Source organism: Sebastes umbrosus, chromosome 19, assembly GCF_015220745.1.
Source record: "Sebastes umbrosus isolate fSebUmb1 chromosome 19, fSebUmb1.pri, whole genome shotgun sequence".
In the NCBI taxonomy this organism is placed as follows: Eukaryota; Metazoa; Chordata; class Actinopteri; order Perciformes; family Sebastidae; genus Sebastes; species Sebastes umbrosus.
Genome location: NC_051287.1, coordinates 2569443 through 2594534, shown reverse-complemented (window position 1 = coordinate 2594534; position 25092 = coordinate 2569443). Strand labels below are relative to the sequence as shown.

The window sequence follows — 25092 nt, the reverse complement described above, 5'->3', positions numbered from 1 at the left end:
CATACCGAACTTCTTCTCACCCAGATTTCAGTGTTAGATTTTGTAATACCATTTCATGTTTCATTACTGTGTTTCAGGAGTTCGGTTATGAAATAAAGCATGGCGAGCTAGCCAAGAAAACTCTTGACATCTCAGTCTGGGACTACGACATGGGAAAATCCAATGATTTCATTGGTGAGTGTGTCTCGTAATCACATTTCCTCGTCCATGTATTTATCCAATTTGTCCAACGTCAACTCTTTTTAGATGTGAATGCTGATGTTTCTGTCTTCCTCCAGGAGGATGTCAGTTGGGCATCCAGGCTAAAGGAGAGTGTTTGAAGCACTGGTACGAATGCCTCAAGAACAAAGACAAGAAGATCGAGCGCTGGCATGTTCTGCTAAATGACAACACCGTCCAGTTTGAGGATTAAAACATCTTCTTTCCTCTTCTATGTATTTTATTTCTGTATCATCTCCCCCCTCCTGTAGAATATTGTCTTCCAGTGAGCACGGGTAGACAGATATTATCCTCTTGCTTTTACGTCCCCGAAGTGTAAGGCTACATTTCCAACAGTTTTCAGGTGACCAACATGGATGTTGACCTTTTTAAATAAGGAACTAAACTAAACCATCGTCACTCCCATCACATGATAAACAAACCTTCACCTGACATGATAACGATTGAACACAGAGCGATATATTTTATGGAGACGATAAAACCCTCGTGATCATTGTCATTAACGCGGTATGTTGTAATGAAGTGTGCCTCCACGCTCGAACCCAACACGGGGGATTTCCCACTTTTCTGTCTCTGCCCACGTTGTCCTCTTGTTGATCTGTGCTCCTCCTGTCATACGGGATCATGTAACGTGTTATCAGCTGATCTATGTGACCACGTCGTTCGAGTGCTTGCATCAACAAAACATTCATTTCACTTGTGTTATTGTGCATCATGCATATGGTAAATATTAAAATGGGACACTTGAAGATGTTTGAACAAATTCATTCTCTTCTGGAGAAATCCAACGGCCTAAAATGCTTCTGCATGACGTTTTAATTATGAAGAACAAATTTGATTAAGCGCACTTCCTCCAGAAACACGTTTGATGCCAGTTTATCGGTGTTTTCAGCTACATAACCAACATGTTGCTCTCTGTATTCATATTGATGCATGTCATATTGTAGCACACAATAAATAAAGACATCATGGCACTTCCTTTGCCCTTTCTGCTTGTTGTGACATGGCAGGAAACTTTGCTTGAATCAGGCGAGGTTTGAACCAATCAGCTCCGACGGACACGCGGCTGAGAATTCTGTGAACTTTGACTCCTCTTGATAAAACTGTACTTACTTTCTGTCCAAGTGGGTGAAAGTTTACGGACTTGTTGCACTCTGAAAAGTCTGTTCTTGGATTTTGAAGATGTAATCTACCTTTTCTCATCAGTAGTGAGATAAATCAAAAGATAGGTAGGCCTCACAGGAACGCAAACATTTATATTTCACAAAAAAGAACAAACAATCAAAACAGCTGATCGGACTTCCAGACAGCAGAACAGAAATAACCTACTTGTAAATGTGCAGTAGCTTAAAGCTCACGTCTGCACCTCGTGTGGTCGGAGACGATGATAGGAATCAATCCTTTGCTGACTTTACTGTCAGTATGAAGTTATACTTTGACCAAACGGTGCTTAATTTCCTTCAAACCTATTCTAGTAACTTGTTTGTAAAGTGTCAGGAAGCAGGTGGTCGTCCTGATGAATGGTTCCCAACAGGGCCGGTTCGAGACCTTCTGGTGCCCGAGGCCAAATTCAGATTTGGAGGCCGCCGCTCCCCCTGGGTTCACAAACAAAATCTAGAGGGAATGTAATATGAAAGTATACTTTTATAAACTAAAGTGGGCCAGTTTAGTCCCAAGAAGTATTGAAGTAGTACACGTACATGTATACTACTAGCACATTGATATTAGTATACTTATTGCATAAAGTATACTTGAACTATACTTACTTACTTCTTTTTTGTAAGGGTAGAAGTTTATCCTACAGGTCTTGTGCTTAAGAGCATGTCCTTTTTTTTATTGGAAAGTCCTGGTCGTGAGCGATGCAGCGCGCCGTGAGCGACGCAGCGCGCCGTGCACGCCGCGGCACACCGTGCACGCCGCGGCACACCGTGGCACACCGTGGCACGCCGTTTTGAGCTGAACTCTTGTCAGACGCCCAGCTGTTTCTATTTTCTCAACGGACGAGGAGCGGCTGATTAGTGAAGTTGAAATGAGGAGTTATCTGATACGATACCTCCTCATTTCACTACAAAAACCTTAATCAGGAGGCAGGTGGCCGGAGGGAGATCACCTGAAAGTTTCCTACTTGCTGTTGTACGTCATCTCCAGTAAATATCACAATATTAAACGTGTGTTTTCTGTTTAAAAAAAAAAAAAAGTAAGCTATGGTTACGTCTCCAGTCTGATCTGGAGCTCACAGCTGATCGGTAGCCTACAGTATGTGGTTTGTTTACATGACGTAACAGAAGTGCATATTCAGCGTGGACACGGTGTGGGAAGGTGAGCTTCTGGGCTCCGGTGCGGATAGAATCTAACATTATCTCTGTTGATCCAGTCCGTTAGCTTGCTTCTCCGTGGCTGCAGAAGGATGTTTGTGTGCCAGTTTGTTTCATATGTGGCAACGAGGTGTTGAAATGGTCCGTGGAGGGGATCACACCGGCCAGAACAAAAGCAGACGTTCTGGACTGGAGTGGACATTTTAAGGACATACTGGCTGCAACACTGTTGTCAGAGAAGCCAGTATCTCAGTTTCCTTAATCTCTGACGACATATCATGGTCATTTTATGATTTATCACAGTAAATATAATTACATATTGGTCCTTTAAATATGTAAAATTGGTGCAGTTCCCCTTTAAAGGAGCAAAATCCTCCAGGTTTTACATTAGATAAGAGACCGTCACGGCTTTTTCTGTCCTCCCCGTCTCTCCTGTCACGACCTCCTGTCAATAAAGAACAGTAATAATATGATAACAGCTGATGTTTGCCTTCAGGGAGCAACATCTCTCTAAAGAAACATGACCTTAACATTCATTTACAAAGTGATGAAACAACTTTTCTGGACTAAAAACAGAAGCATTCAATGTCATCTTCATTCTCGGACGAATTCATTAAGTCCACATCAATATGTTCTATAACAGTGGTAGGTAAATAGTGACCTCAAAATAACATACTTGACCTCCTGATGAAACTGAAGTTTTCATAGTTTACATCGAAACTTTCACACGATTTCTCTTTAACATACTGTATGTTTATATATTGGTGATTTTAGACTCTTTCTCGGGGTGCTCAAGCACAAAAAACTGATCAATCCTACTGTCTTTAAGATGTTGGTATCATATGAAACTACAAAATCTAAGGAATCCACTGGTATCAAGAAGGAGGCTAAATAAGGCTTCAAAGTTAGGCTACAGAAAATTTCACCAGAATGCAGAAAATGAAGTGTTTGACGCTCGTCATTTCTTAGGAGGACCCCCAGACACCCACTTGTGCTTGTTAAGTATGTATCATATGAAACTAGAAAACCTGATGAATCCATCGGTACCAACCATGTCATACTAGGTTGTCGTGAAGGAGGTTAAGTAACGCTCCAAACTTACGCTAAATTTAGGCAAGGAAAGTCTGTCATGGCCATTTTCAAAGGGGTCCGTTGACCTCTGACCTCCAGATATGTGAATGTAAATGGGTTCTATGGGTACCCACGAGTCTACCCTTTACATTTTTTATGCTAAATGCAGTACCTGTGAGGGTTTCTGGACAATATATGTCATTGTTTTGTGTTGTTAATTGATTTACAATAATAAATATATTCATACATTTGCATAAAGCAGCATATTTGTCCACTCCCATGTTGATAAGAGGATTAAATACTTGACAAATCTCCCTTTAAGGTACATTTTGAGCGGATAAATAAATGTGTGATTAATCGATTGACAGCCGTAATATTAATATTAATACATGATATATTTAATGAACTGTGTTATTAAAGTGGTCCATCTTGTGTCTCTTATTTGTGGTCTGGAGTGGACTTGACATGCAGTCGGCTGTTTGTCTCGTCTCTCATAAATCAATATCAATTGATTACGTTTTAATTGAAGTTTGTACTCTCAGCGGTCTCTTATCAATATATTAGTCACATTTGTAGATTGATAAACCGATTTGGCATTTGGGTGCGTGTTGATCAATAAGTCATGGTCACTCTCAGTGATATGAGGGAGGGAGGGAGGAGAGGAGGGAGAGAGGAGAGAAGGGAGAGAGGAGGGAGGAAGAGAGGAGGTAGGGAGAGAGGAGAGGAGGGAGAGAGAGAGGAGGAAGAGAGGAGGTAGGGAGAGAGAGAGGGAGGAGAGAGAGAGAGAGAGGAGAGAGAGGAGGGAGAGAGGAGGTAGGGAGAGAGAGAGAGAGAGAGGAGAGAGAGAGAGAGAGAAGGGAAGGAGAGAGAGGAGGGAGAGAGGAGGTAGGGAGAGAGAGAGAGAAGGGAAGGCGAGAGAGGAGGGAGAGAGGAGGTAGGGAGAGAGAGAGAGAGAGGAGAGAGAGAGAGAGAGAGAAGGGAAGGAGAGAGAGGAGGGAGAGAGGAGGTAGGGAGAGAGAGAGAGAGAGAGAGAGAAGGAGAGAGAGAGGGAGAGAGAGAGGGAGAGAGGAGGGAGGGAGAGAGAGAGAGAGGAGGGAGGGAGAGAGGGAGAGAGGGAGGAGATAAAGAGAGGAGAGAGGAGGGAGAGAGAGAGGAGAGAGGGAGAGATAAAGAGAGGAGTGATGTTTGACTGAACCGACAGGTCACGTGATTCCAGCTCATTTGGATGTTGTGTTTATTTTACCCCCCCCCTTCTCATTTAAAGCCGACCTGCGGTCTGTCAAACGGTCTCATAAAGTCCTCAGTCAGTGGACGCATCATTCAGCTGCTGTTCTCCAACGCTCCACCATGACGCACCTCTCTCTCCTCCTCTGTGCCATGTTCACCTCCTCTCTGCTGCTGCTGCTGCTGAACCGGACTGCTTCTGCAGAAACCTCGGTCCTCTCCGTCCTCTGCTCCTGGACTAAAGTTCTGCCTAATGGAGAAGTGCACCTCAGCTTTGTGCGCCAGTCCTCTCCATCTCCATCTCCATCTCCATCTCCATCTGTGCGCCTCTACCACAGCGCCTGGTCCTCTGCCAGTCTGCTCAGCTGCTCATGGAGCGACGACGCGGCGGTGATCCACAACTATCTGTCTCTGTGCCGGGAGCAAACGCACCACTTCTCCTCCGATCACCCTTTAAATGGAAACCTGGATGTGGAGTCCATGTTGGAGGCAGAGGAGCTGTGCGTCTCTGTGGCCTCTCCAGAGGAGAAGACACCGGTGAGGAGCGTTCAGGCTGAAGGTCAAGCTGAGAGGTCAGAGGTCAAGAGGAGCCATCGGCGTGTAAAGCGAGGTTTCATCGTGCCAGGGACTCTGTGGTGCGGATCTGGCAACAAGGCGCCATCATATGAAGATCTGGGTAAGTTGGCTTCACACTTTACTCCAAGTTAACAGATGATTACATTTCTTTTGATTATAAAAAAATAGTCTTTATATCCATATTCCATTTGGTCTATGATTCTGATTGTGATTCTGCTCCTCATCTGTTGCTGTGGTATGATGAGGAGGCGTCGTTGCTACAAACCTCTCATATTTAATGTGTTCTTAAAGATGCCCTGCAGAGTTTTCACACGATAATGTTTTTATTTACATAAAATGTTTCTCACCAAAACACATCGTGTGAATCTTTGAGATCTTTGAGATGTTGTCGATGTTTCCTTCCATGTGAAACATTTCCAAAACCTATTTTATCGTAAAACTTTGGATTGTTTACATCCATGTTTACCGGTTCAGGCTGTTCTCATACACCGTTCATAAAGTAAATGCACTGTAATTTGTCCCACAAAATCAATTCGTATGCAATCCACGTAATCATAAAGGAGGAAGTATAAAGAGCGACAAACGCCGCATAAGGAGGAGGACAAAAAAGACGTAAAAAAACCCACCAGACTTTCGCTCAGAAGGACACTGCTTGTGTCTCGTATGAAACTACAAGTCAACGTCGATTTATTTGTCACTTAGATTGCGTTCTGAAGTAACGCCACTTTCGGGGTTATTTTAACCCAAACTGTGATCTTTTCTTAAAGTTATCTAAGGACTTTTTGTCACATAACTTCCCTTACTTAAGATACGCCACTTCCGGTGTGGCGTATCTTAACTACAATCTTTTCTAAACCTAACCAAGTTGTTTCCTGTGGAGACGGAAGTTTATTTAAAAAAGACTAGAGAGGAAATTGGCGCTGGAAATTCGTAGGAAAACGCACGAAAAATGCAGAATAACTTTTCCTAACATAATAATAACCGTTGTATTAGAATTAGGGCTGTCAATCGATTAAAATATATAATCGTGATTAATCGTCGAGGTCAAAGGACCCCTTTGAACATGGCCATGACGGACTTTCCTTACCTAAATTTAGCGTAAGTTTGGAGCGTTATTTAACCTCCTTTGTGACAAGCTAGTATGACATAGTTGGTACCGATGGATTCTTTAGGTTTTCTAGTTTCATATGATACCAGTATTTATTCACTCTAGCTTTATATGAGCCCAATACAACCTAAAAATCATAAGTTGTGTTAATGCGCTAAAGAAATTAGTGGCGTTGTTATCGCGTTATCTTTGACAGCCTTGGTGAGAATATGTTGACTGGTTCGTCTTCTTCTCTGTCTTTGCTGACTCATTACTGCCACCTATAGACCAGTGGAATAGTGCTACTACTGGTAAAAACCTCCTCATGGTAGCTTTAAGTTATTTACACAAGAGAAATGATATAACTGTTGAATCGTTGAATCGTTGTGGTACAAAGTAGGAAAGAGTGCAGATTAAATAATGTTTATAATAAAGTAATTTGAGGTAAATATTGGGGTAATTTGGCAATAATTTACAAAGAAATTTCAAATAGGTTACTTTCTAATTATCACCTAATTACCATGAAATTTGCAGACCTGTAAAATGACGTGTTACCTAATAATCTGGTCTCCTGCAGGCGTGTTTTCAGACACCGACAGCTGCTGCCGTGAACACGACCAGTGCAAAGACACCATCCTGTCCTTTCACTCCGGGTTCGGTGTCTTCAACAGCAACATCTTCACCATGTCTCACTGTGACTGTGACAACAAGTAGGGAGTTTAATAACTTAAATAACATCCATATCAGCTGTGTTTTCTTTGATGCTTTTCTAACTGAAAGATGCTGATGCATGTTGCAGGTTTCACCGTTGTCTGATGGAGGCCAACGACAGCATCTCTGGCGTGGTGGGATACACCTTCTTTAACCTGCTGAGTATGCACTGCTTCGAGTTCTCCCACCGACTCCAGTGTACTGAGAGGAACTGGTTTGGCATGTAAGTCAAGTTCTTATTTGTTAAGTAACGCTGTGGAGTACGTAGGGTTGTGTTTATTTGTGTTTTCAGTACATTTAATGGAGACGTTTTGTGAATTTATCAGTGAGTTTTTAGCCTCACTAGCAGCTCTATGGATGACAATGTTGGTTGGTCGACCACTGAAATACCTCGACATCCAGTGGTGGACTGTAACTAAGTACATTTACTCAAGTACTCTACTTAAGTACAATTTTGACATACTTGAACTTTACTTGAGCATTTCAGTATACTTTATGCTTTTACTCCACCACATCTCAAAGACATGAGAGTGGTATCGATCTTCTCATCTGACTCTCTGCAAGAACGCGAATAAGCAACACGTTGTCATCCCAACTCGTCACATACCGCCGCTTTGGCGTCACACCCCTCACGCCCCTTGGCATCACGCCCCTTGGCTTTGGCGTCACGCCCCTCACACCCCTTGGCATCACACTCCTTGACTTTGGCGTCATGCCCCTCACGCTCCTTGGCATCACACCCCTTAACTTTGGCGTCACTCCCCTCATGCCCTTCACACCCCTTAGCGTCACAACCCTTGGCTTTGGCGTCACGCACCTCACACCCCTTGGCATCACACCCCTCAAGCCCCTTGGCTTCACGCCCCTTGGCTTCACACCCCTTGGCATCACACCCCTCACGCCCCTTGGCTTCACGCCCCTTGGCTTTGGCGTCACGCCCTTCACGCCCCTTGGCATCACGCCCCTCAAGGCCCTTGGCGTCACGCCCCTTGGCTTTGGCCTCACGCCCCTTGGCTTTGGCGTCACGCTCCTCATGCCCCTTGGTGTCACTTCAGGATTTGGCAATAAAACCACTATAGTTAGATTTAGGAAAAAACAACATGGTTGGGCTTAAAATGTGAAATGACACTGAACGTTGTGAACACGGGACACGGACAGCGGTCTCCTTCACCACACTCTTGGTGCACTTTCTCGGAGCGTTTACTGTTGGCACGGATGTAGTTAATAGAACGCCTAGTGCGTTGTACACCGGAGCTAAAGGGTGCCTTGTGCGGCGGTATCGAACGCCGATGCCGGTAACAAAGCCTCGGTATTTGACGCCCTGGGAATGAGAACGAGATGGAATTATCGGCTTTCTTGCTGAGAGTCAGATGAGAAAATGTATACCATTCTCCGTCTATAGAGTGGTATCAATCTTTTCATCTAACTCTCTGCATTGAAGCAAATAAGCGTATTTCCCAAAATGTCAAACAATTGCTTTAAATAATGCCAACATCTGTTGTGACCTTCAGGTGTAAAGAGACTAAACTGGCGCTCTATGCTGAGGTGCACCCGCCCACGCTGTTCGACGCTCCCAACCCAACAGAGGTCAGCTCCATCATCAACACCACCAGCGTACCCACAGAGCTGCTGGGGAGCAACACGTCAGACTCCATCACTGCTGCAGCATCCACCGTCCCCACACCTTCAACCAGCTCCCCCTCAGCCTCCATCACATCCGTTACCAACGTTACCAACGTTACCAACGTTATCAACGTTACCAACGTTACCAACGTTACCAACGTTACCAACGTTACCAACGTTACCGCCTCCACATCAGAGGCACCCGCAGGACCAGCACCTGGGAGGAGAGATGACCTAGAGAACACCTTACCCGTCAAAAAACAACCTCTGTCTGAGCTGGACGTCACAGGTATTCATATTTCTATTCCTATTTCTACACCACATTAATGGAACTGGACATTATTAAACACCGATGCTTCCCCTCCACAGAGAATCAGCTGTCATGTGCCGTCTACAAGGATCTGGACGAGTGCAAGGACAAGATCCTTCCCCAGCAGAAGAGATATGGTCTCCACAACCCAGAGAGCACGATGCTGTACCACTGCAACTGTACCAGCAGGTAAATCAAGACAATGAAGCCTCTGAGACCCACACAGAGACGTTTTAGTCTTTTTTTAGGGGGGTACAAGTGTTCTTCAGGGGACGATAGCAGGTCAACAGTAGATGTCACATAGAAGTGGTGTACATCATCTGAAAGCTGAGAACCTGGAGATTAATTTGAGATGCAGCTCATTATGATAGAAGTATATGATGGCTCGTGGGTACTCGTTGCGTTATTTAGTGATCTTCCTGACAAGCTAGCATGACATGGTTGGTACCAATGGATTCCTTAGGTTTTCTAGTTTCATGTGATATCAGGATATTCCCAATACCTTGAAACCTCAGCCCACTACAACCTCTAAAGGTCCAGGTTGTGATAGTTTTAAGGGGTTTAATGTGTCCCACCACGTCTAGATTTCACACATTGACTTCACCCCCCCAGAGTAAATATTTACCGTACTGTTTTAGAGTATATGTAGACTACAGACAGATGTGATAGCGGTGCAGTCACCTTTACTTCTGTGTGAGACCAGCCAGACATGGTGTGATGTTTCACAACACAGAACTAGGCCACACATGCCTTACATAAGGTGTGGCGTTGGCAGTTCCCTGAAACTGCACACAAACGATCGCACAGCCTTGGACGTGATCACAATCTCATGACTGCACACACCGTGTCTTTTTTTGGCATGTCTGCCGGTCTCTCTGCCGGTCTCTGACGTTTTTGTCTGTCCTCCCAGATTATTCCAGACTTTGGCTAAACAGAGACAGCTGACCGAAGTGCACACTCTTCTGCTGGGACGGGTGTCTCAGTCCTGCTTCCTGCCTCAGGACTGCACAGCAGGCAACATGTGAGTACACAAACACAGACAGGGATGTACTCACAAACCACTGACACATCAGATAGTACACAAACACAGACAGGGAGGTACCCGCAAAACACTGAAACATCAGATAGTACACAAACACAGACAGGGATGTACCCACAAAACACTGAAACATCAGATAGTACACAAACACAGACAGGGATGTACCCACAAAACACTAAAACATCACATGATTCAGCTGCTTTTTGTTTAATATAACAATAGGATCCCTTACCTAAGTAAAAATACTAATACGAAAATGTAAAAAAATATATATTGCAAGTAAAATTCCTGCATTTAAAAATACTAAAAGTGCAGAAGTATTATCAGCAAAATGTACTTAAAGGATCAGTAGTAACAGTACTCATTGTGCAGTGAAATGTACTTAAAGTATCAATAAAAGGGCGTCCTGATAGCTCAGCTGGTAGAGCGGGCGCCCATGTAACAAGGCTGGGTCCAAACGGCGGCGGCCTGGGTTCGAATCCGACCTGAGGCCATTTCCGCATGTTCCCCCCCGCCTCTCTCTCTCCCCCTTTCTAAACTGTCCACTGTCCTATCAATAAAGGCTTGAAAATGCCCAAAAGAATATTAATACAAATTTCAAAAAAGTATCAATAAAAGTCCTATATTTTATTTATTTATTTATTTATTTATTTATTTATTTATTTATTTATTTATTTATTTATTTATTTATTTATTTGTTTATTAATTTATTTATTATTTTATATTTTTGGACCTCAAACAGTTGAAAATGTCTTTCTCACAGATATCTGAAATATGTGTCAAAACACAGTCGTTTTTTTTGAAGGGTTCCCAAACCAAAACGGTTTAATCGATAACAATATATTGGACAATATACCTAAAACATTTAAAAATGTAGTGTAATAAAAAGTATAATATGTCCCTCTGAAATGTAGAGGAGTAGAAAAATAAAGTAGAATAAAATGGAAATACTCAAGTGTAGCACAAATATTTAATATATTAGTAATTGTTACTCTGAAGTCTGAACCACTAGTTCCAATTGTTTCCAACCACCAATTAATGGGGATTAATGCAAGAGAAAGAATAATAAATAAATAAATAAATCCAAAGTTCTCAAATGAAAAAAAAATATATTGGATAATTTTACCTCTTTGGACCTCAAACAGTTGTTCCAATGAAACATCTGAGAAGTTTAGAGGAATAGAGTTAGGGGTTAGGTTGGGTTAGTTGAGTAAAAAGTACAATATTTCCCTCTGAAATGTAGAGGAGTAGAAGTATAAAGCAGCATACAATGGAACTACTCAAGTACAAGTACCTCAAAAATGTATATTACAGTACTTTAATTATTAACAGCATCATATATAAACTAGCATTTCTTGTTCTCTGTTGTTGAGCAGCTGTACAGCGGTTCTGGTGCGAGCAGAGTTCCCTCAGCTGGAACAGAGGAGCCGAGCCGACGTGGAGGAGCGTCGCCATCTACAGGCCGTCACGCTGAAGGTCAGGAGGCCAAACCTGAAGAGAGCCAAGAGGAAAGACAGAGCTGTCAGGCTCCACAAACTGTGTCTCAGGATGCTCCGGCGACCCAAACTCAACCAGAACAGAACCAGAACAACCGCTCAGCGGCCGACCATCAGAGGAAGAGAGAACTCGTCTGAGTGAGAAGATCATGAAGCGTTCAATACTAAATAAGACTTTATTTTCATTTTCATTTCATTCCAGCACTTTTTTAAAATCACATTTCCCTTCATCAAAAAAAAGGAAATATTCATCAATATGTTTAAAACAAAGTTTATATTCAGTAGTGGGAGTATAAATACAGCTCACAGTGTGACAATCAGACTGACCTTTGACCTCCAAAGTCTGCTTTGATCTCACAACATCCCTTTTCCTGATGCACGTTTTACATCATAAAACATAAAACCAGACTCCGCTGTTTAAAGCCCTTTAAGTCACTGTATTCAGTGTATTTGTGTATATTTGTACTGTGTTGTATGAACTGTAGATAGATGCTAATTATGTTATTCACTCAGCTAAGTAAGAAAAAACAATCATGTAAATATCTGTACATATGATGAAATACTTAGTTTATGATGTGTGACTGATTATTACATTTAAAGGAATAGTTTGTCATTTTGACTGTAGCTTCATATTTCACTAACAAATACGAGAGTATCAACTAAGAAGTGAATATATCTCCTGAAATGTTGAACTATTTATATTAAATGTAAAGAGTTTTAAACATTACTATTTGCTTCCTGCCATTTAGACATTAAATGTCACATGTTGTTAATAATGTATTGTTTTGTTGCTGTTTGTTTGACCTAGTAAACGTTTAAAAACATGATAAAACTGTGTTTATTTAATTATTCCACAAGAACGTCACCTTGCCCTTACAAAAAAGAAGTTTATTCAAGTACGCTAGTATACTTCTTTTAAAACTTAAAATAAGAGAGCATGCTTTTATATTACTTAAGTATAAAGTATACTTGCAGTAAAATAATAATAATAATAAACTAGTAGTTTACTGAGAGTATTCTTTAAAGTATACTTTCATAAACTAAAAAGTGGGTTACAACTATATAACTAGTAAACTAACAGTATAAATTCACTTGTATAGTTCATATAATACTTAAAAGTATACTTTTATAAACTACAAATTGGACCAATTTATTCCCAAGAAGTATTTAAGTAGTACACTTACAAGTATACTACTAGTACATTGATTTTAGTATACTTATTACATAAAGTATATTTGGGATTATACTTGAACTTTACTTAAAGGTCCCATATCGTGCTCATTTTTGTGTTTCTACTTGTATTTTGTGTTTCTACTAGAACATTGTTTACGTGCTGTAATGTTTAAAAAAACCTTTATTTCCCTCATCCTGTCTGCCTGAATATGTCTGTATTTATCCTCCTGTCTGAAACGCTCCGTTTTAGCGCATTTCAACGGAATTGCGTTGCTAGGCAACAGCTTGGGTCCATGTTTACTTCCTGTCAGCTGACGCATTCAGATACACTGCAACCAGGAAATAAACTGGGACACATTTAGAATGTTTATGTTTGTGAAATGGTCTAAAATATTGTACAGTTGTGACATCACAAAGTTGGCGCATGAAGCCTAAATGACTGGTCTTCCTTCTGGAAAAGTTCCCGGATCTTGGCGGATCTTGGGCAACTGGGACATGCGCCGTAGCGTCCACCCGGTCACATGACTCGGTCACGGGGTCCCAACGTCACGCCGTCGGGTCCCAACATCACGCCGTTGCAACGGCTTGCGCTCCAGGGAAATAACTCTGGATTCAGCTATTTGTGTGTTTTACAACTTTAAAAACGTATTTTTTAAATACGGGCTATTAGAGTGTTCATACTGGGAAGTTGATTCACCTAAAAAAAAATTATCCGCTGAGTTACAGATGTCTCTTTCCCGATGTAAGTCTATGGGGAAAGTCTTTTTGGGCCCAACGGCATCACGTGACGGACACGGAAGTTCCAGTACCGCCGTTTGACCACTACGAAAATCTGGATCGTTGACCGTCGCTCTTCCTGGGGGCTTGAGATACACTGCAACAGGAAATAAACTGGGACACATTTATAATGTTTACGTTTGTGAAATGGTCTAAAAATATTGTACAGTTGTGACATCACAAAATTACAGAAATCCTGATGACTTTTTTTTTTTACCCTAACCTTATTTTTTTTTTTTTTTACCAAAGTGGACCTTTAAGTTTACGTCATAAAATAAAAAAGTTATTTTTTTAGTAAGGTAATCTCCTACACTAACAGACCAGCAGTGAGTAAAGTGTCCTGCTGTAATGAATCTCTCTGTCAGGTAACTCAACTCCTCTGTGACGTCATGAGGAGTAATTGAAACCTTGTTGAGGTCCGAAGGCTGGAGTTCTGCAGCCGAGGAGAGACCGGATCCCGGACCGGATCCCGGACCGGATCCCCGCCTCTCACCGGATCACAAACCTCCAGTGAGAGCTGAGAGGAGAAGCTCTGCTGTGGAGGAACATGGCGCACCAAACTCCCGGATTAACTTTCCTCAGGAAGAAGTCTGGAGGCTTTTTACTCAGCACACAGATGTTCCTGTTTTATTAAGAAGTACAACTCTCTGCAGACGGTGGATCAACTACAGCAGAGTTACTGTTGTTCTGGATGTTCTGGATGTGTTTGTCCTCTTCTGACTCTCTGCTGGGATGAAAGTTAGTCGCTGCTGGATTTAGATCAGGATGGAAAAGCCCAGACCGAGGAAAGAGAAGGTAAAGCTGATGCATGTTTCATTTAGTGGTTGCATGAATCCTCTGCTGTGGCTAGTTGTTGTTAGTGAGAGTAATAATCCTGCAGAGAGGAAGAGGAGGAGAGAGGAAGAAGAAAGAAAGTTCTCAGACTAAACAAGCAGCTGATGGACTGTTATCCTGGAGGAGGTATTTACAAAACCACTGGCTGCAGCTAGTAACACACATTAACCCCTCCAACTCCTATAATCTAACTGCTTTCTTTATTAACTGATTAATAATGTCTATAAAGTATAAAATCACTGATAAATAGATATAAATGCATTAATGACAGAGGTGGAAAAAACACTCAGATTTAGCCTAACAGTGCAGGCATACCCTTCCAGGTTAAAGGACACAAGTATTAACAGCATAATGTACTTAAAGTATTAAAAGTAGGCCCATTTCAGGGAGTTATATTATTATATATCATTGGGAAAAGTAGAGTAGAGTAAAAAGTGCAATATTCCACTCATAAATGTAGTGTAGTAGAAGTATAAAGTTGCATAAAATTGAAATACTCAAGTAAAGTAAAAAAAAAAAAGTACATCAAAATTGTACTTAAGTAAATGTACTTAGTGTTTAAATCCCCCAAATACTTAGTTTATTATTATATATAACAAAGATCAGCAACAAATAATCACATTTGAGAGGCTGGAACCAGAGAGTGATAACTAAAAAAGGACTGAAACCATCAATTGATTATCAGAATATTCAATTAACTTCCTGTTGATCCACTAATTGATTAATCACTAATCTTTTCAGCTCTAATCTGATATCAGTCTGGTGTTTGTATGTCTTAAAGATAAACACCATGTTATTTTTAGTTTTTAGTGGTGGAAGAAGTACTCAGAGCTTTTACTTTAGTAAAAATAACAATACTACAGTGCATAAATACTCTTACATGTAAAAGTACACAATATCTCTAAAAATAGATATAAATGCATTAATGACAGAGGTGGAAAAAGCACTCAGATTTAGCCTAACAGTGCAGACATACCCTTCCAGGTTAAAGGACACAAGTATTAACAGCATAATGTACTTAAAGTATTAAAAGTAGGCCTACGTGTTGGGCAGAATGGCCCCTTTCAGAAGGTTATATTACTATATACATCATGTCATTAGGAAAAGTGGTGTGGAGTAAAAAGTACAATATAGTAGAAGTATAAAGTAGAACTCAAGTAAAGTAAAAGTACCTCAAAATTGTATTTAGGTAAACGTACTTAGGGTCTAAAACCCCCAAATACTCAGTTTACTGTTATATACTGTATGACAAAGATAAGCAACACATAATCACATTTGAGAGGCTGGAACCATCAATTGATTATCAAAATCTTCAATTAACTTCCTGTTGATCCACTAATTGATTAATCACTAATCTTTTCAGCTCTAATCTGATATCAGTCTGGTGTTTGTAAAGCCACAACATGTCTTAAAGATAAACACCATGTTATTTTTAGTTTTTAGTGGTGGAGGAAGTACTCAGAGCTTTTACTTTAGTAAAAATAGCAATACTACAGTGCAGAAATACTCTTACATGTAAAAGTACACTAGTAATAACAGCATAATGTACTTAAAAGTATTAAAAGTAGGTTTACTTGTTGGGCAGAATGGTCCCTTTTAAAGAGGGTTATTTAATTATATATTATTTGGGAATAACAATATTTCACTTATAAATGTAGTAGAAGTATAAAGTAGCATAGTTGAAATACTCAAGTAAAGTATAAAAAAAAGTACCTCAAAATTGTACTTAAGTAAATGGGCAGTTCCAAAATCCTCAAATACTCAGTTTACTGTTAGATATAACAAGGAAAAGCATCAAATAATCACATTTGAGAGGCTGGAACCAGAGAGTGATGACTAAAAGGAAGACTGAAATATTATCAAAATCTTCAATTAACTTCCTGTTGATCCACTAATTGATTAATCGACTAGTAATAATCTTTCCAGCTGTAATTTAATATCAGTCCAGCGATTATAAAGCCATAACATCTTATAACGTCTTAAAGATAAACCCCATGTTATGCAAGTATTAACAGCATAATGTACTTAAAGTATTAAAGGTAGTAGTAATGGTCCCTTTCAGAGAGTTATATTACATCATGTCATTAGGTAAAGTGGAGTGGAGTAAACAGCATTTCAATCGGAAATCTAGTGGAGTAGAAGTATACACTCAAGTAAAGTAAAAGTACATCAAAATTATACTGTAAATGTGCAAGATTGTAAAATTGTAACATGTCTTAAAGATAAACACCATGTTGTTTTTAGTCTTTAGCAGTGGTGGAAGAAGTACTCAGAGCTTTTACTTTAGTAGAAGTAGTAATACTACACAGTAGAAATACTTTACTACAAGTAAAAGTCCTGCATTCAAAATATTACTTAAGTAAAAGTACAAAAGTATTAGCATTAAACACCACTTTAAGTACCAAAAGTAAAAGTACTCATGATGCAGAATGGCCCATTTTATAATAATATATATTATATTATATTATTGGATTATAATTATTGATGTTCATCACTTTAACGTTGCAGCTGGTAAAAGAGGAGCTCATTTTAATTACTTTATATATATATATATATATATATATATATATATACAGCTGGGTAGGTTGTGATTTTCACCCAAGCATCAATAAAGTCTTATATTTAATTAATTTAATATTTAATTTATAAGTTATTTGTTGATTTATATTTTGCATTAATAATCTGAATCTGCAAAGTAACTAAAAGTATGAAATGAATGTAGTTGAGTAAATAAAAAGTATAATATTTCCCTCTGAGATGTAGTGGAGTATAAAGTAGCAGATAAATTAAATACTCAAGTAAAGTACCTCAACATTGTACTTAATACAGTACTTGAGTAAATGTACTTAGTTTCTTTCCACCAGCCAACTTCATACAACACTATGTACATGAGTATATCAGCTAATCTAAATCTTACCATCAAATATATATGATTACAATACTAATACTAATAACAACATGTTGCCTTCACTGCCTCTCCTACAGCGTGACTTACAGTATATTAACAGATCAAAGCGGTGCGTTCAGGGACACAGTTTCCTCTCGTTCAGGTATTCTCTGTTGTTCCCCAGGAATGTTCTCCCTTTGACCTGAGCTGAAACAGAGTGTGTGTGTGTGTGTGAGTGTGTGTGTGTGTGTGTGTGTGTGTGTGTGTGTGTGTGTAATCTTGGAAGGTCGACAGGACATTCATGTTGTGTTCCTGTGTTGTTGTTTTTGTCCTTTTTGCATGTGTGTGTGTGAGTCTGCAAACGTCTGTTCAGACACACTTTTTTTATGCATATACAAGTACATTTACTCAAGTACAATTTTGAGGTACATTGAGAGGTGGAGGAGACATGTTTCAATACGGTGATTCTCTCCTGGAAGACATTCATAGTGTTACACTCGGTTGTTCACATGAAAAGTGACAGAAATAGTTGTGTAAATGTTAAATCGGACAAGGTGATCTGCGCTTGACTACTAGTTTGCTGGAAGGTTATAGGGTAATCACCAGGAGTGAAAGTAGATTGAAGTTCTTGCCGGTACTACTAACCCAACCTTCGCTTCATATTGTTCTCCTCCAGCGTCATGCATCCCTGAACACACACATTCATTTTTTTACCTGTAATGTCTGAAAAAAACTAGATGACATCACGTATAGCAAGTTATATATTTAAATGGTGTAAGTGACATCATGAAACATCACGACTTATTTTGTCATTTTACTTTGGAGATTTTTGCAAGAAACGACCTGCCAGAAGCCCACAACACGATATCAGACAGTCAGCTGCAGCAGAAGTTGACGTTTGCAAGCAGAAACAGTTTTGGACAAAGCACGGATTAAAACCCCCTCAGGTCCGTCCACACAGAGACACTGACACTGGAACCATTAACAAGCAATTTATAAGAAAACTAGAAGAGCGCAGACAATGGTGCATTCACGTGCTCCTCGGATGGTCCCATTTCCCGCGTTGGGAAGTCATTGGCTACTCAGCCAATAGAAATGCACAGGCGGCGTGACTTAGCAAAACGATAGGTAATGATATAAACAAAGGCATAGATATTTAAGCAAAATAAACTGCGGTATATATGAAAGGATATGAAGATTTCTTTACAGTAAAAAAGAGAACGAGAGGCGTGATCTTTCTCACCGCAGCACAGCTGGCCGATCATGGCGTGAAGTCGGTATTAATGTCAGATTGTCCTTTTCGTAAAGTTAAAGAAATGGTTATACTGATCCAACGTCGGAAAGCTATCCGACCGTCCAATAATACCTCCAAGTTCACCTTTATTAACTATGTAAATGTTGTGTTTATAGCTTGTTTCTGATGCCCCCAAGTGGCCAAAAACATGTAATAAAAATACATTAAATCAGCGTTAAAGGTGAACTAAATCATCCTGGCTGGACTGTTATCTGATAAACTTCACTCTCATTATCCAACTTTCACTCTGACTCACACACTCGTACACCAATAGATCCTCTGCTCTTACAAACAAACCCTCTGGACAGTTTATGCACAGGTGCTGCCACAAAACAGTGTGGTCGGACTTCTGTTTAAAGAACACGGTAACACAACAGTGTATATATATACAGCCTACTCAGTAATGTAAACTGTGTGATTGCAAAAGTCCAACTTCTCTGAGTCATGTCTCTTCTTGTGCTCTATTAACTGTGTTCTAGTTCAGCAGTAATAATAGGCTTAGAGATTTACGTCCACATGATGTGTGGCCTGCTTTGTTTATTGCAGCGAACAACAGCCTCGGTAACACGTTAAACAAGCAAATAACAACATGACACATTCATGAAAAACGTGATGGCGTGCCGGAGAGAACAGCGGAGGAACGGCGCTGTCGGAGGACTGTGAGTTGTGGAGATGTGCTCAGTGAGTTGAGCGTTACCGTGTCACAGTTCTCCTCCGGGCTGAAGCTTCCACTGAGGACACGGAGGTCAGGAGCTTCATGTGGTTTTTCTCTGTGAATTTGGGATTTATTTTGCAAGGATTCAGTAGAATTATACTCCTAAAAGTCTCAAGAGAGACCTGAACAAGTAAAACATGTGGACAAAACTCAGAAGTACTCAGTACTGGTGAGTACCGACCCATTTCAGGCACTGATTTTACTGATTTAAAGACATTTGACGGAGTGTTTTGGGAGAACAGGGCGACTCTGACTTTGACCTCAGTATTTCTAAAATCCTGGACTCTTAATTTAAGCGTCAGGACTTCATCAGTTCTCTGTTGCCCAAAGCTCAGAGGAACATGTACAGTTAAGACCTAAATCTCGTTTTTAACAGTCTGCAGCTTGATTGTTTCCAAATTAATCACATCGCCATCTGTCAGTGGCACACTTAATGAAACATGCCATGAACTAAGTTGTTCAGGTCTCAGAGAACTCCAGACCTCAAGAAATTCATCTTTATTAGAAGAGTCGATGAGCCAAACTGGAGACGTTTGAAACCAAATGTGTTGTTTGCTCCAGAAAACATGTAAACAAAGAAAACATAGTCTCTCACTGTTGACTACCGGACCTATTTATTCCGAAATAAGGTCCCATGGGGTCCACCAGAAGGGGCGGCATTTCGCCTCTCTAATATATACGGTAGTCACGGGAGACAAATATTGTTTTGCTGCGTGATTCACGCGTCGGGTGTTGCACCAGCTGCGTTTCTGCTGCTGCTGTCAGCTCTTTCTTTCCACATAGAGTTTGCCTTTTAATGGCCATTTAATTTCATTATAAATGTCATTTACATTTATTTTAGACGTAGAAAGGTTAAGAAACATGTGGTAATTTGTAAATAATAGTAATAATCCACAATTAAAACCCCGTATTATATTAATTCATGGAGCTCTCCAAGTCACTGCATGTTCTACAACACTGTCCAGCACATATTTCAGAATAAAAGCCTTGTGTTAACAAATGAAGGAATTCTGTCCACAAAAAAAAACGCTTGAGGGCTTTTTTTTTTTTTTAAATGAAAGCAGGAAGTGTTGATTTAAAAATAAGTATTTACTTTTTTTCATCTCCGTAACATTTTCTACAGTTAGACATCGAAACTGTAGTGTTGCTGATATGATGTCAATATACAGTCGATAGATCACTTTCACTGTCTGTGACATATTCTACAGATGTCTAGACATGTAAACTGTATTAATGTAGCGGGTATGATGTTAATATACAGTCAATAGATCACCTTCACTGTCTGTTGTTGCTGTGAACCGCGCGCGGCTCGCGTCAAAAATAGGCGAGACCTCGAATCTCTAGAAGAGACGCAGCTGAGCCGTGCGTGAGACGTGCGTGAGATGTGCGGTGTGGCTGCTCTAACTTGTTAACAGGGACGCCGAAATTAAAAAACAACGGCTTGAGAGCAGTGCAGAGCGGCGACCGTTAGCCAGTGGGAGACGCTCACATGCACTAAAAGGCAGAGAGAGAGTGACTTCATTCTCTGTTCAGGTAGACATTACTCCTCTATATCTTTACTTAGCAAATAGTTGTTTGATGCTATATTTATGCTAAAAATATGTTTTTTAGGTGTCTAGTTACACATGTTGTTGTTTAGCTGTCCAGTGTTAGTTTAAAGTGCAGAGACGGTGTGTTGTCCTCTGCTTTAGTTCTCATGTCACACTGTGTGAACATCCGGAAGTTTTCTTGCAGTTTATTTCAAGTGAATCATGTTGAGAGCAGCTTCATGTCTGCTGGGTGATGCTTCTGCAAGTTTTAGGAATCCCTCCAGTCTGCATATTATAACAGAGTGAGAGAGGAATAGAGAGAGAGAGAGAGAGAGAGAGAGAGAGATAATGAAGGCCTTGGTGTAAAGCTCTGGTGAAAGGACAAATTTGGAAGCACCAGATCAGGAGGGAGGGAGGGAGTCAGCGTCTGGATGTTAAAGCTTTAAAGCTACAGAGAACAAACCTCAGTGAGCACATTTCACTCAGATAGAGTTAGAACGAGAAGAACAGAAGTCTCTCGTCTGACTTTCCTTCTTCTTTTTCTCTCGGAGGAATTGGAGCCGTCGTCACCGAGCAGAAAAAGAAAAGTTCACGCTGCAGTTCGGCGTCCCGTTTGCCAGAAACTCCAGTATCACATCATGTAAATGAGGCTGCTGCTGTTTCGCTGTCCTACTGGGTTTCTTCTGACTTATTTATAACAGCAGCCAAAAGCACAGTCCCTGGCTGTCTTTATTATTTCGACAACATTTTGGGCAAAAAGCTTTTTCTCATTTGTCTTCAGGTTCAAGTTTCTTTATTTGTCATTTGTTAATTCCAGCAAAGAAGTCACTGGCAATGAAAATCTTTGGTCTCAGGTTCCTTCAACAATGCTCATAAAATATGTGTTTATATAAAAGAGGAAATCACACAAGTGAAAGTAAAAGCAAAATAATAATCTAAGGCATAAAATAGTGCAGTTAAAATAAATATAAACATAAGAAAATATGAAATAGTAATGTAAATTAAATTTGTAGTTTTGTTGACGACAGTTTTTCAGATGTTTATATATTTTTATTTTATTATAGCTTTTATTATAGCTTTATATTTCTCTCTCAATGACAGTTAAAATATGGAATAATCGGTATAACCAGGGAAATTGCTGTGCAGCTGCTGCAATACAAATTGCAAATATAAAGTGTGCATATAAATATATATATATATTTATATTTATATATTAGGGCTGTTAATCGATTAAAATAGTTAATTGCAAATTAATCGCACATTTTTCATCTGTTCTAAATGTACCTTAAAGGAGATTTGTCAAGTATTTAATACTCTTATCAACATGGGAGTGGGCAAATATGCTGTTTTATACAAATGTATGTATATATTTATTATTGTAAATCAATTAACAACACAAAACAATGACAAATATTGTCCAGAAACCCTCACAGGTACTGCATTTAGCATAAAACAATATGCTCCAATCATAACATGGCAAACTGCAGCCCAACAGGCAACAACAGCTGTCAGTGTGTCAGTGTGCTGACTTGACTATGACTTGCCCCAAACTGCATGTGATTATCATAAAGTGGGCATGTCTGTAAAGGGGAGACTCGTAGATTCACATAGAACCCATTTACATTCACTGATCTGGAGGTCAGAGGTCAAGGGACCTCTTTGAAAATGGACATGACAGTTTTTCCTCGCCAAAGTTTTGCGTAAGTTTGGAGCGTTATTTAACCTCCTTCATGACAAGTGAGCATGACATGGTTGGTACCAATGGATTCATCAGGTTTACTAGTCTCATATGATACCATTATCTTCACTCTAGCTTTAAAACTGAGCCGTTACAACCTAAAAATTGCAAGTTGCGTTAAAGAAATTAAGGGCGTTAAAACAAATTTGCGTAGTTGCAAAGATATTATCGCGTTAACTTTCACAGCCCTAGTGTTAATACATAAATTACAAGCTTTCATTAGAGATTCATCTACAGATTATTATCTGCATTAACTGATTAATTGTTTAGTTTATGAAAAGTGAAATAAAGTCTCAAGTGACATGTTCAAATGTCTTGTTTAGTCCGACCAACAGTCCCGGAACCAAAGATATTCAGTTTACAGTGATATAAAACAGTAAATTTAAGGAGTTGGAACCAGCGGATGTTTTTAGCTTTCAATTTCTCGATATGAAAATAGTTTTCTGTTGATTGACTAATTGCTTTAATTAAGAAGTTAACCAATGTCTTCTCTCCTTGTTCTCCCTTCTGCTCCCCAGTTCTCTCTGTTTGGTTCTCGCTCCACCAGCAGGACCACCAACCCTCCCTCTTCCTCCTCCTCCTCTTCCTCTCCTGTGATCCCTTCAGTGCCGCCGGTGAAACGGTTGGACCGTCCGCCCGGCCCCCCCGGCCTCCACGGATCCCCCGGCCCCCCCGGCCTCAGCAAAGCAGAGTTCCTGGAGCGCGTGCGCCGCAGTAACCAGGCCTGCCAGCAGGGCGAGTACGCTCTGGCGGTGCGTCTCTACAGCGAGGCGCTCACCGCCGACCCTCAGAACTGCATCCTGTACAGCAACCGCTCCGCCGCCTATCTGAGACTGGGTCAGTACAGCACGGCGCTGGACGACGCCATCAAGGCACGACTCATCAACCCCAAATGGCCCAAGGTAAGAGCCTCTCGTCGCTCCATCACACTGGAGATACTGATGCTCAGAGTGGATATGATGTCACTGAAGACAGGATGTGTCCATTAGGTGGATGTTAGACGGATGAGCTGCCTCTCAGTATATTTATGTATATTTAAGGAGCAGCGGAAACACAGCTGATTCTAAACCCTTCTAGTCAATATGTTGCCCTCTTTGGAGACTTTTGAAGCCTCTTAGATCACCTGTTGCTGGATATAATCTATACTTTGTTCCTGTGGTTGTCTGAGTTGGTGGCTGACAGACTTTAATTGGCTGCTCAGAAGAAAAACAAGTCTTTATTTCCTCTCTTTCCCTCCCAGATTCTGTCACACAGCTTGTTGTTCTGTACTTCTGATTGTCACCGGTGTGCAGCAGCCCAACACAAGCCACCTGCTATTTAGACACCGCGGTCCACATGTCGTGCTTTTAATGTTGTGCTGAATAGTTTTTCTTTGTTTGTTTGACAAGTGAAAGGGACGGCAGACACACTTAAATATAACTCAGCTTAATGTGTAAATGTGCTGGCGTTGGGAGATCCAGTGTGATGACGGCGATGGTGATGGAGAGCTGAACGAGGAGACGGGCTGGGTGTGATGTCTGCTGATGCATCGCTGCTTTACATCATTAGAGGAAGACAAATAGTAAAGTTCAGCTGGACTTTATAAAGACGTATATTCTGTGAGACAATGGAAGTTTCTCAACTGTCTGATATTTGTTGACTCCACTTGGGGGACGCTGTGGTTAAAACCGATGTTGCTAGGTGGCGTGCTGTTCATCAGTTTATCTGGATCAGTTCTGGTTCAGCAACAGCATCATGAATGCGGTTGCATGTGCACAGAAGAACAAGTTGGATTGAGCTATATAAATAATTAACCCAGTAATAGCTGTACTACCAAACTGTTGGTATGTTATTTCCTCATCGTCCTCCGCACCAGCAGATAATCTGTCCGTCTGTCAGCCGACGCTGACTCGACACGGTGGTAGTTATGTGTTATTATTTCTGGTTGTATTACAGTCAAGAACCTCTGGAAGCAAACACGATATACATCTATATTAAATTACATACGGGCTGCATCAGAAATCACATACTATGCACTATATACTCAATATGTGTACTATCGTTCAACATACTTTGGTGTGAATAAACAGTAGTATGGATCTTTATCGGACGCACTGAACAGTAATTTATGTCATCACTTCCTGAGAGCCTCCTCGCTGGTTGGAGATGTGTAACCATGGTAACCCGTGCCAACCTCATGTGACCAAAACAATGATGTGTGAGAATCAAAGTCTGAATTATATATATATTACTCCTAGCAAATATATATACTATATATTATACTTACAGTCAACGGCTGTTATGAACGTTATCGTCACTACTGCGTTGCATTGTGGGGGTCATTTATGCCGCTGTATTGTCCAGCGTTGCATACTGTCATATTTCACCAGAAATAGAAAGCAATTTGTGAACTATTGGTTTCATATTGTGGTTTCGGATATACTAAAACATCTTGCATACTGTTTTAGTGTGCTAAATAGCATGTTAGTGTGGAA

The 25092-nt window shown here is 40.5% G+C and overlaps 3 protein-coding genes across 5 annotated transcripts in view; all 3 read left to right on the top strand.

Moving 5' to 3' along the window:
• rph3aa (rabphilin 3A homolog (mouse), a) overlaps nt 1–1198 on the top strand; it is a 40402-nt gene extending 39204 nt beyond the window's left edge. For both annotated transcript variants that reach the window (XM_037751840.1, XM_037751839.1), the window contains 2 exons: nt 78–174; nt 279–1198. In XM_037751840.1, the coding sequence (XP_037607768.1) occupies nt 78–174; nt 279–412 (231 nt within the window). In that variant the 3' untranslated portion in view covers nt 413–1198. The remainder of the gene's footprint in view (nt 1–77; nt 175–278) is intronic.
• Nucleotides 1199–4780: 3582 nt separating this feature from the next.
• Nucleotides 4781–12498, top strand: pla2g3 (phospholipase A2 group III). The gene is made up of 7 exons (XM_037751949.1): nt 4781–5505; nt 7070–7202; nt 7292–7426; nt 8715–9115; nt 9196–9325; nt 10047–10157; nt 11552–12498. Exons 1-7 carry the CDS (start codon nt 4953–4955, stop codon nt 11811–11813), a joined length of 1725 nt encoding a protein of 574 aa, XP_037607877.1. The 5' UTR covers nt 4781–4952; the 3' UTR covers nt 11814–12498.
• Nucleotides 12499–14056: 1558 nt separating this feature from the next.
• The window catches only part of ttc28 (tetratricopeptide repeat domain 28), a 136837-nt gene continuing 125801 nt past the window's right edge, over nt 14057–25092 (top strand). For both annotated transcript variants that reach the window (XM_037752666.1, XM_037752665.1), the window contains exons 1-2: nt 14057–14416; nt 23137–23520. In XM_037752666.1, the coding sequence (XP_037608594.1) occupies nt 14387–14416; nt 23137–23520 (414 nt within the window). In that variant the 5' untranslated portion in view covers nt 14057–14386. The remainder of the gene's footprint in view (nt 14417–23136; nt 23521–25092) is intronic.